At 41.5% G+C, this 12,181-nt stretch overlaps 1 protein-coding gene across 1 annotated transcript in view; it reads left to right on the top strand.

Moving 5' to 3' along the window:
* GYS2 (glycogen synthase 2) overlaps positions 1-12,181 on the top strand; it is a 68,505-nt gene that overhangs the window by 43,721 nt on the left and 12,603 nt on the right. The window contains exons 8-11 of the mRNA XM_073329679.1: positions 2,079-2,185; positions 9,130-9,189; positions 10,264-10,342; positions 11,307-11,420. Coding sequence (XP_073185780.1) covers positions 2,079-2,185; positions 9,130-9,189; positions 10,264-10,342; positions 11,307-11,420 — 360 coding nt within the window. The remainder of the gene's footprint in view (positions 1-2,078; positions 2,186-9,129; positions 9,190-10,263; positions 10,343-11,306; positions 11,421-12,181) is intronic.

The raw sequence follows: 12,181 nt of genomic DNA, 5'->3' as shown, positions 1-12,181 counted from the left end.
TCGTGATATTTGGTGTTTTTCTTAAAGCCCAAGCTTCTAGAGTCATGGGATCACAGAAGAATCTTTTCCACTACAGTTGCTCTACTGCCATCATCCATTAACTTATGACGGGGCGGGTTTCCTGCAATAGCTGGGGCTGGACTCGGTGACCCAGGAGATCCCTGCCAGTCCTATGTTTCTATGATATTGAAATCAGTGGACTGAATGGAAGTACTTGATCTGTTCAACACAACAAGTCACCTTATACTGGTGGTTAAATGCGATATAACATTAGCCATGTTTTAGCAGCATTCACCCAGCTAAGGTTTGCTAATGCTGTTTACAGCTAATGTCTTGCATAATGAAGAGGAGAAAGAATTGCTTAGGTGATGCATTGCACAGTTCTATTATTGTATCTAATTAATGTTGACATTAACAAAAAGTGTGGCTGACAAGAATCGTGGAGAACATCCGGTCTGCAATTATTGCTGAGGATAATCCAGTTGGGAGCAGCAAGCTATCTGTGCTATTTGTGAATCTAGGAATGCTTCCCTTCACGTGCTTCTCAAATGGCGTGTCCCATCTCTACATATATGTGGCATCTGATGAAAATATTTGTAAATATTTTACAGAACCATTTTGGTGATGGTTTGAAAGCTTGGTTGGGACAGATCCTTGCTCTCCAACATTTCAATGTATATTTTATTAACAGCTAAGGTCATGGCACAAAGGGACCTTGTATCTGCCCTAAAGAGGGCTGATGAGGCCTTTCCCCCTGCATGGGAGAAACCACATCTGGCATTAAGCCGGCTTGTTTTATACCACTTGCCAGCCCCAATGCCTCTGGTACACAGGTAGATAGGACGGATGCTGGGGATCAGAGGGGAAAAAGCTGGTAGTGCAGTGCTCCAGCCATTTGAGCAGCCCTTTTGGGACCACTCCAGCAGCTGTAACGTAGTTCATCTCTTAGGTGGCTAATGGATTGGGATAGTGGAACAGACCCTCCTCAGCTACACCAAGAGAAAGCACTGTGGCCCATTCTAGTGGCAAGGGATGTACATCTGTTGACTATGTCTTCATGATACAGAAGCAAACTTCCCTGAAGTCCAAGATGCTTGCATCCCAGGTTTTGGTTCATGTCCTTTTCTAATACATATTCTTTCTAAACATCTTTCAAAATTTTCTAGAGGGTGCCAGTAACTCCATAAAGGGAGCTGTCAGATACATTAGGCTCATAATGTAGATGTGCTGCAATTAAATGAAACATTTTTACAACCCCTAATGTTAATAAACATGCTTATAAATTAAAATTTTAAAAAATGGGTTTCTATTCTATGTCAATATTTCCCTGGAGCTTTGCATTTCTCCCCGTCCCCCTCCCCCCAGGCCAAAAACCAAACAAACAAGTAAAAACATCATTGTGCTAAGGCAGGAGAGAGAACCAGCAAGAAAAATCAACTATAAACAAAGGCCCAGATTCTCCACGGCATGCAGTTTCTGCTGGCTGCAACAAGCCCTAGGAGACCTGTAGGAGAAAATTATGCTAGCTGCATACCTGCTGGGGATACACCCGTCGAGCTGATTGAAACGCAGTGTGCAAAGAAATGGGACAAATGATAAAAACTGCATTTGATTTTAAACAATTCTTTCAGTTTAAATCATCTTAGCTGTTATCACAGTAACTTAATATTATGGTTTTAAATACTGTGTATGATTTTTATCTTTGCAGTTTGGCTTTACATCTACATCTTTTGAAATCTTTGTGGTAAGAGTAAAAAATAACAGTGTAGATCTTCAGTAATGTATTTGACTTTCCTGGTAACCCCTTTTAGCTCCAGTCCTGCAATGAGTGATGTTTGAGCACACTCCTTCACTTACACAGAGCCCCACTGAAGGCAGAGTCCACTCCCACAGACCTCATTGCAGGATCAGGGCCTTTTTGAACAACTAGTTAAAATTTGATGGGTTCTGCTGACCATCTGCTATGGCTAATTCCCAGTGTGGACAAGGTTTCTGTATTGTCTGGAATCTCTGTTAGTTTTTGCATAATGGTTTCTTGTTTACATTGCAAGTTTTCCCTCTCTCTTTCCTCTATTTAGGTTCACAGAAGTGATGTTACAGTCGTAGTGTTCTTCATCATGCCAGCAAAGACGAACAATTTCAATGTGGAAACACTGAAAGGCCAGGCAGTACGAAAGCAACTATGGTAATCACCATTCTCATTACTGCTCTTGAATGGTGAATTGAAGGGATAAGTGAATGGCTTTGGTGGAGAATAAGGCTCATTACTTTTCCTCTGGCTAAATGCAAGATAGTAAGTAACCTGAGTCCATTTGTGGGGAAGAGGGAGATAAGGATAATAAATTAGGGCAAGTATTTCCCCTTCCTTTTTCTAGTTTATTAACAAGGAACCTGATGCTCGATTGCTTTGCCCTTATCACCATTTTTACCCCATGTAAAGTGAATGTTTAAACACTAGCATTCCAATCAGAAGGTTCGCATTTTGCACTCGATATGGGTGTAAATGACAGCACCAGGTGTTGACAGTGGAGAATCAAGCCCTGGGTCTTCTGTCTGATCCTGATACTCACTTTGGACCATATCCTGCCTTTGATCTCTAGCAACACTCTTGGACATTTAACCTCTCTGACTCAATTTCCCCATTTGTAAAATGGTGTTGATACTTCCCACCTTTCTAAAGGACTCTGAGATCTGTGGATGAAAGGTACTATATAAAAAATGGGTACTAGTATTGTTATTAAATGTCTCAAAGGGTTGTTTGGTGGCTCAGTTAATTAATATTAGTAAATTATTTTGAGATCCTTGAATGGTTCATACTCTAGAAATGCACAATAGTAACAGAAGTAGTATCTTTGGGATCACTGAACTGATCTAGTAGTTGCCATAGAGAACTAGAGAGAAATCAAAGAGAAAACTCAGATCAGATTTGTTCATCTGCCACAGTTTTCATATAGGAATACCTTTATCAAGGGCATCCAACACACATTCTCTCTAGTCATCCCTCTAAAACCAGTTGCCTCAAAGATGCCATGCTTTATTAAGTGGAAGGTTATTGCTCTCTTAAAAGAATACTTGAAACTTCCTGGGAGCTGTACCTGTAGTTTTTCACAAGAACTGCTTGCCCAAAGCATCAGTCCTGTGCCTAGAAACACTGTAGCAGTGAAATCCTGGAACCCCCTTGAAGCCGGTGTGAGTTTGTCCATTGACTTCAGTGAGGCCAGGATTTCTCTGTGTCAGATGTAGGACACTTTGTGCACTGTGAAAAACAGCCATGTTTACAATAAGCATTTTGACCTCTTTTGTGTTTCTCAGAAAAAATGAAAAGGCAAAGTTTAAATTAAAAGAAACATACAAAGGGAAAACACTGGGGCTTGGCTGGGATGAACGGAAGAGCCTGTTGTAGCTACAGTATGTGGTCCCTGATTTTCCAGTGCAACTCAGGATAAATTGATCCTATCTACCTCAGCTCAGCAAGCTAAAACCCTACAGTGTGCATTGTTCCTCAAGACATGCTATATCAGAGTATGTAGAACACTGCTGCCACATACTCGAGCTTTAAACAGCCTTTGAGCAATCATATGCAGTACTGTAGTAATCATCATCTTAAGCTGCTGGATAAAAGGACCTGCCATCAGCATTACCTTGTAACACTAGCTGATATCATGGATGCCATGGAGATTAAATGCCAAAAGAGGTTGGCAGTAATCAGGGGATAGAAGTTGGCTGATCTAGGATATAAAGCCCCATCTTCCTGTGCTGTGAAATAAGCAGCCTATCCTATTTGAATGAGTTTCAGAGGCAGCTTGTGGCATGAATCCAGGTGGAGCCTTATTTAGCTTTCCTCACGCACCTCCCTTTGTTTTCTCCCAGTTCATCTCAAATATTCATTAGAAATGACCCCATGCTGCAAAGTTCAGATCAGAATCCAGCGTTCCGCAATGTTCAGTGGGGTTCAGATCCAAGGGTTTGGTTCAGCTCATTTTACAGACTGAGTAAATAACAAACTTCACATCTAGACTCTTCTGAACATTAAGAGTGGCAATCAGACTTGGCTCTGCCCACTGATAGGGTGGAAGCAAAAGAAACTCCATAGTCAAGGCTGCATTGAGATTCACACTTAAATCAGAAATAAACCCCCTCTTTTTCACACTTTGATTTAATCCAGCCTCCAAATTTAGCACAATAACTCTGCAGGAAGCCATTGGATTTTCTATGTAATTTTTTTTTTTTAATTTACTAACTTTTGTAAGAGAAAAACTGCTCAAAGCTCCCCTTTTGCAATGTTTCCTGCCAGACATACTCTTTTGCCTTCCCCTAGCTAAGGGAACACATTCACAATGACTCCCAAATGTCTCACACTCACATGCTCGGGGCTAGGACACTTTTGAAACAGGGTCAGAGAGGTGGGGTCACACAGATTGAGTTGACTCAGAAGCAGAACTGCCATTTCTGGTTAACCCTGTGTGGCTTGCCAGAAGGTCACCCCAGTTTGATGGACCAGAGGTGAGCAGACTAACAGGGACTCTCACTAGGAAGGATCAAGACCTTCCAGGGAATGAGGGGTGGGGCCTGGATGAGGGGTAGAATGGACATGAAGGGGGAAAATATGTGGGGAAGGCATGTTGGCATGGGGGCTGGAGAACAGTGCTGGTCAGTGGAGCTCTCTGCTGAATCTCTGACCCCTGCTGTTCAGATTGGCACAGATTGCCCCAATGCCCCTGCAGCTTCCCTGGCTTGATGCCCTTCCCACTCTTCCATGTACACCCCAGAGCCCCATTCCACATTTAAATGGTTAATAGTTTTCATTCTTAAAAAGATTTAATTTATACATATGAAAAATAAACATTAGTAACAATGAGTGATAGTAAAAATGAATGAAATAGAGAAAACATGTCATTCTAAATCCTGCCATAAACATAATGATGACCAGGAACACCAGGTTGTCACTTCATAGAGTCATAGAGCTTATGTTATACCAATAAAATAAAAACCAGCAGGATCTTATTAAAGGGAAAAAGGCAAAATACCACATTTATTGTGAATACAGAAAGAATCATAGTAAGCAGTTAGTTATAGCTATAACATTCCATTCAATCTCATATTTATTCTCACATTCATTCAAACACACACACACACACACACAGGTTCTGCAAGGTTGTTATCATAGTTACCAGCCTTAGAGTTGCTCATGCCAAGTCACTGGCCAGGTGGCCTGGACATGAGGAGGGAGCAGGGCCTTGTCAGATGCTCATCTGATGCTCCTGGAAGTTGGTTTGCAGAATCAGACCCCAAAGTTCTCACTTTTTAGAGTCTATTTTTATAGGAATTTCTTCCTATGCCAGTCTTTGGGAATTGCTTCATCATGCTGTTGCTGAATCAATCAGCAGATAGCACATTCCTGACGGCTTCAAGATGTTATCTTGTTCTTTGGTTCTCCCATTCTTGAGGCTGTTGGGTGGATTCCAGTCTGCCCACCGGGGGGGATCCTCTGATTATTTCCACTTGATGCCTTCTTCAGCCGATGGACACTGGATTCTTAGGCTGGCACCTCCCTGATCATTCAGTTATTATCCACACCAAGCATCCATCCACATACATCCTCTATCTCTATTTTAATCACAATTGTTAATACAACAAAAGGGTGGGGAGTCTCTGGGTGCTGTTTCTGTTGTTAGAGTATTGCTTTGAGTCTCTCTCTCTGTGAATTGCTTTGAGAACAGACTCTGTCTTAGAATGTACTAACACAATTAGCAGCTTGCAAGTTTCACACATAGAGGGAGAGAAACAGTACCAAAAACCAAGAGACCTCTTAATTAGTAATACCCTGGAATTTAAACTCTGGGGAATCAAACTCATTTGTGATTTTAATACAGAACTTCTTTAATATGATCCAACACTTAAGGCCAGAAGGGCCCACCAGATCCTCGAGTCTGACCTCCTGTATAGCACAGACCACCAATGCCACCCAGCATCCATACACTAAATCCAACAACCAAACTTCAACTCTGTCTTCTAAAGATGGTATAATTCTGAATGGTCACAAGCAACATACATTTTATATATTTTCTGCACTGCAGAAAACATACCTCACAGTAAGCATGGGCAGTCTGACACCAAGCCTGTCTGTACTGAGGATATTTGTACTGATGTAGCTACACTGATGCAAATCCTCATTGCAGACACATTACATTGCTGTAATACGAGGCTTGCACCAATACAGCTTCCCCTGGTTTAAAACTGGTGCAGCACATCCATGTTGGTTAAGAGGTGATGTGATTGCAGTCTAAAAGTATCTGCATGGGAACAAATATTTAAAAATGGACTCTTCAGTCTAACAAAGAAAAATATAACCCAATCCAATGGCTGAGAGTTGAAGCTAGACAAATTCAGACTGGAAATAAGGTGTAAATTTTTTAATGGTGAGAGTAATTAACCATCGGAACCATTTACCCACAGTCACCGTGGATTCTCCATCCCTGACCATTTTTAAATCAAGAGTGGATGTATTTTTAAAAGATCTGCTCTAGGAATTAGTTGAGGGAAGTTCTGTGGCCTGTGCTATACAGCGAGTCAGACTAGATGATCTCAGTGGTCCCTTCTGGCTGTGGAATCTATGAATCTATATGCTGGAGATTTGCACTGGTGTAGCCAACCCCGTATAAATATCACCAGGACAGGCAAGTGCTAAGTTGTACACACCAATACAAAGCACAAACAGAACTATGCACAGTGTAATTTGTCAAAACCACCCTAACTCTATATTAATAGCACACACAAACTGCATTTACTGCCAGTTAAGACTGTGGCAGGGTATGCCGCATCCACCTATAATTTTAAAAACAGGGAAGTACGTTAAGGAAAAAGACTTCTGTATTCCTTTCCACCTTCATACTGCCTACTGCACTGTCAGTAACACAATCCAGTGCTCCTTTTTCATACCTCAGCCTCAGCACGCTTGTATTTAACACACAACTTTAAGTGACCTCAGATGTTTTTATATCATTTATATCAATAGATAAGCATTAGAGCTGAGTAAATCATCGATTTTTCAGTTTGGAGAATTAAACAAACAAAATCTGTATTTTTAGAAAAAAAAATTTTGTTCTCACTTAAACTGTTTTGGTTTTGGTTTTTTTTAATTTGTTTGGGGTCATTTGGGGGTGTTTTTCACCTTTGTTAAAAAAAACTAAATTTGCTAACAAAATGACATTTCAAAACAAAGTCAAAACATTTAATTCTGAAATGGCCGACCAATTTTAACTTTTTTCTTTTAAAAAAAAAAATCCAATTTTGTTTAGAAATGAAACTATTTGCTGAATTCAATCCGAATTCAGTCCAAATTCATGAATAGTTTGTGACCCAAAAATGCATTTTTCAGCTAATTTCCCATGTGCCAAAAAATAATTTGCCCAGCTGTAATCAGCACATCTGTCTGTCACACATTCCATGTGTTTGGGGAGTTATTTTGTCTTAAAGCTTCTGAGGTCACTGTTAAGGTTTTGCAGTTAGCTACCACTACATCCTAACTATCAGAGCACACAAACATCTAGAGGGGAATTTCCAAATGCAGAAAAGAGCAACTATGCACCCAACTCCCATGAACATCTTTGAAAAGCTTGTTCAGAACCATTAAAGATAGAAGGGGTTGTGAGGTAGTGGCTGGTTATTCAGAGTGAAGGTGCAAATATGTACGTGTGGAAGGGAGGTGGTTGGGGCTGACAAGGGGAGCTGTTTAGTGGGGATTAGAAGAGGTGTGAATGACTTACTTATTGCCTTGCATTTTTTGTGTTGGTGGGGTATAGAGTCTAGCCACTGTAACCCAGGAGGCAACCAACAGTTGGGAGCTGGTATCCAATTTTTCCAAGGTTCAGGGTATTCCAGTAACATTTCTTGCCTCAGGCCCATCGCTAATACTCAAAAAGCAAAAAGGCAGGAAAAGTCCCATTGAAGTATTTTATGACTTTACACTACCTTTGCTGTTTTTTGAGTGCAGTGCATTTAGCGGTACTTTATGTTCTGTGAAGTGCCATCTAGTGGCTGGATTTGCTAACTGCAACTTGTCCTTAAAGGAGCTTTTCACTGGTGTGCAAAAGGGCTACAACCAGTGGCATATTAATACCTACGCCGGCAAGGCCTAGGCCTCGGGTGGCAAATTTGCAGGGGCGGCAAATTTATACTAGCAGCCAGAGGCTGCTTCCCCCGGCGCCGGTTCGCGGCCTCCACCCCCAGCCCTGCCCCAACTCCGGCCCTGCCCCGCCCCCTCCCTGCCCTTATTGGTCCCCTTCCCCAAATCCCTGCCCTGGCCCTACGTCCTCTCCTGAGTGCGCCGCGTCCCCCCTTTGTCCCCCTCCTTTGCGAAGCTGTTTTGCGCACAAGCACTAGCAGGGAGAAGCAGGACCCGGCGGCGCGCTCACGGGAGGAGGCGGAGGTGAGCTGCGGCGGGGGAGCCGGGAGCTCCTGGGGGGGGTGGCAATTATTTCAGGGCCTAGGGGCGGCAAAATCATTAATCTGCCACAGGCTACAACAAAATGTTAAATGATGTAAATGTTGTCTGGAGCAGATTTTATTATGAGTTTTCAACTTGGCCTAGGTTTGCCAAGAGGTTATCTGGTTTTCAAACCAATTTATCAGGAGGAACAGCTTGCGGCTTATCTACAGTTTGTCCTATTCCTTGTTTTTGAAGGCTCTTGCGGGTGGGAATTTTAAAACAAACCTATTTCTTCTCTCTTTTTTCTCCCCCCGGTTAGGTTAAATTTAAAACCTCTCATCCTTGAAAAGTGTCGCATTTCACTGCTTTTTCCACCCAAGACATTGCGGTGCTGTTTTTCTGTATCAGAGACATTAGTGATGTCTATTTGTCAGAGCAAGGGATTGGGAAGCAAGCACTACCAATTTCTAGTCCTGGTTTTACCACTGACTTTGTCTTTGGCTTGGGCAAATCTCTGTGGGTCATATCCTCAGCTGTGCTGAAATCACAGTCAGTATGGCTGAGAACTGGGGAAGGTGCCTTAGCTTGCTTTCTGCCTCCCCTGATCCTGGGTCCCCCTGCGTAAGTTAGAGCACCAGCAGGAGCACTGTGTGGTCTGGCCCTCCCCCTGACATGTCCCATTTTTCATATTTATTTACTAGGGACACCGCACAATGTGTGAAAGAAAAATTTGGAAAGAAACTCTATGATGCACTACTGAAGTGAGTATGTAGGTCACTTTGTGTTGATATTGCAGAGGAGCCAGCTGTATCACCCGTGTTGTTTATATATGTGTATTATGGATATAAGAAAAGAATTGGGAAGAGATAGGAACAAATGGTGTAATTAGGGATTTAGGAGATCCATGTTCAAGTCCCTGCTTCACAATAGACTTCCTGTGTGAACTTGGGTAAGTAACTTAGGGTAACATTTTCAAAGGTGACTTAAACATTTAAGAACCTAAGTCTCAGTGAGAATGAATGGGATGCAGGCTCCTAAGTCACTTAGGTGCTTATGAAAATGTTATCTTTGTCTGTCCCAGTTCCCCATTTAAAAAACGGGGATAGTAGTATTTCCCTACCTCACTGTGGTGTTGTGAGGATAAATGCATTAAGGATTGTGGGGTATTATGGTAATGCGGCCATATAAGTAGCTTAGATAGATAAAATACAGTGGAACTCCGATACGCTGAAACTTTGCTTATAGTAAAAAGGAAGAAAGTCTCTGTACTCCTTTATCAGGTCATACTCTCATTGATTTCAAAGAGAGCTTAGCCTGAGTTGGAAGATCTATATGATCCCAAATGCAAAAGATTGGGTTGGAAAAAACAACAAAAATAAAATGTCTATCAAAAATGGACACTTTTTTTTTTACACTTTTTTGCCCTGTTTGGTTTCAGCTATAGAGCTGATTGGGTTTTTTTTTAAATGAAAATGAAATTTTGACAAAAATATAGAAATAAAAGTTCATGACAGGTTTTGTGACTTGTTTTCTTTTTCAAATATTCCAAATACATCTAAGGGGGAATTGCAGCAAAGCTGTGATGGGAGAAAGAGGACAGGATAGTCATGTGGATACAATATAGAGAAAACAGGAAAAAACTCTATAAGGACCTGATTCAAAGCTGATTGAAGAAGCTGGAAAGATGCCTGTTGACTTCAGTGAATTTTGGATCAGCTCTATTTCAGTTTCTTCATCTTCTCTGTGTAACTTTAATGCAAACTCTTAATCATAATTTCCGAAAAAAATGATAACAAGCCATTTGGCGATATACCCTGTCTGTATTGCCTTTGCAGGGGTGAAATTCCAGATTTGAACAAGATCCTTGACCGGGATGATGTAACCATTATGAAAAGAGCCATCTTTTCAACTCAGGTCAGAGAAAATAGTCATTACTTACACAGGTTTCAGAGTAGCAGCTGTGTTAGTCTGTATCCGCAAAAAGAAAAGGAGGACTCGTGGTACCTTAGAGACTAACAAATTTATTTGAGCATAAGCTTTCGTGAGCTACAGCTCCGATGAAGTGAGCTGTTGCTCATGAAAGCTTATGCTCAAATAAATTTGTTAGTCTCTAAGGTGCCAAAAGTCCTCCTTTTCTTATTACTTACACAGTTATTGGATGGAAAAGATAAACATGGTCATATATAAGGGTCATGTATCGTGAACAGGGATATGTATGAATTGGAGAATCATTTTCCATCATGTACGTTTCTCATAGGGTCAGTTTTTTAAACTCAGTGTGTTTTTTCCATTCTCTCTGTGTTTCTTTTTAAGAATTAGTATCAAACCATCCTAGCTACTTTTGGTAGCACAAGAGCACTCCCACCACCTGATGTATTTCCCTGAACTCCTTGGTCCTCTCCTTTTAATAGTAAATTCAAATTCTTCACAATTCCTCGTCGTACTACATCTCAGCCCTTGCTTTATTTCCATCCCTTCTTGATTCCTGGACTCTTCCATTTTTAACTGTGGGGATAATTAACCATTAAAACACCTTACCTTGGGGTGTGGGTGATTCTCCATCACTTACAATCTTTCAATCAAAATGGGTGTCTTTGTAAAAGATACTGTCTATTACAAGCAGAATTTATTGGGCTAGATTAAAGAATTATCAGGTAAAATCCTATGGCACTGTGTTATGCAGTAGGTTGGACTAAATTATCACAATGATCCTTTCCGGCCTTAAATTCAAAGGGTGAAACCCTAGTCCTCATGAAACCAATGGCAAAACTCCCATTGACTTCAATGGGGCTGGGATTTCACCCTAAGACTCTGTTAATGGATTCTTTGCCAGCAGTTTTTCATGCCTTGGTCAAAGTTTGCCTTTATTCTGATGTAGCGACAGTCTCTACCTCCAGTGACCACCCACAACATGATCGATGATTCCAATGACCCGATCCTCAATACCATCCGGCGCATTGGACTCTTCAATAACCGCACAGACAGAGTTAAGGTAAAATCTCTTTTTTTTTTCCTAATGGAATTTCATTAAACTACCTCATCCTAATTAGTTACTGTTGGAGGAAGTGTAGCTATTCTTACTAGAGCTGTGTGGAATAAAATACCCAACACCTCTTTGAATAGCAACAGCCAGTCACTTTTTACAGACACCATCACCTGCTTATTACCCACAGAATTTCAAGTTAGGCATTTAATGTTGGGGTGGTATAGCTGTTGTTAAAACATTCTAGACACAATTTTTAAAATCCTGGCCCCACTGAAATCAATGGCTAAATTTCCATTGACTTCTTTGAGGCTGGGATTTCACCTGGTGGGCCTGCAGCCCAGTAAACCTTTATATGTTGTTTACTCAAATCTAACAACAGGGCCATATTATAAAGAGAGGAAAACAGCATCTTCCAACCCTTGCAATGAACATGAACCCCGTATATTTTTGGTAGGCAAGCCCAGTAAAGGTTGAGCCTGTACTCCAAATGTCTCTTTCTGCCCACACTTCTGGGCAGGGTTCCCAAAGTGGGTGATGTGGCTTACATAGTCACCTTTAGTGTTATGTGGCTCAGAGAGGGATTGCGTCTCCTTGTAAGATCTCCTTTGGGGCAGTGTACCTAGGTACCACACCCGACTGCGGGTTGTGGCTAAATGCCGTACCCTAACTCAGGGATGGCCAAACTTACTGGCCTTCCAAGCCGCATACGACAATCTTCAGAAGTCGAGAGTCCAGGCACACCTACTGGGGGCTGGGGCTCAGGGCTT

Source organism: Lepidochelys kempii, chromosome 1 (genome assembly GCF_965140265.1).
Source record: "Lepidochelys kempii isolate rLepKem1 chromosome 1, rLepKem1.hap2, whole genome shotgun sequence".
In the NCBI taxonomy this organism is placed as follows: Eukaryota; Metazoa; Chordata; order Testudines; family Cheloniidae; genus Lepidochelys; species Lepidochelys kempii.
This window is presented reverse-complemented; position numbering and strand designations above follow the sequence as displayed.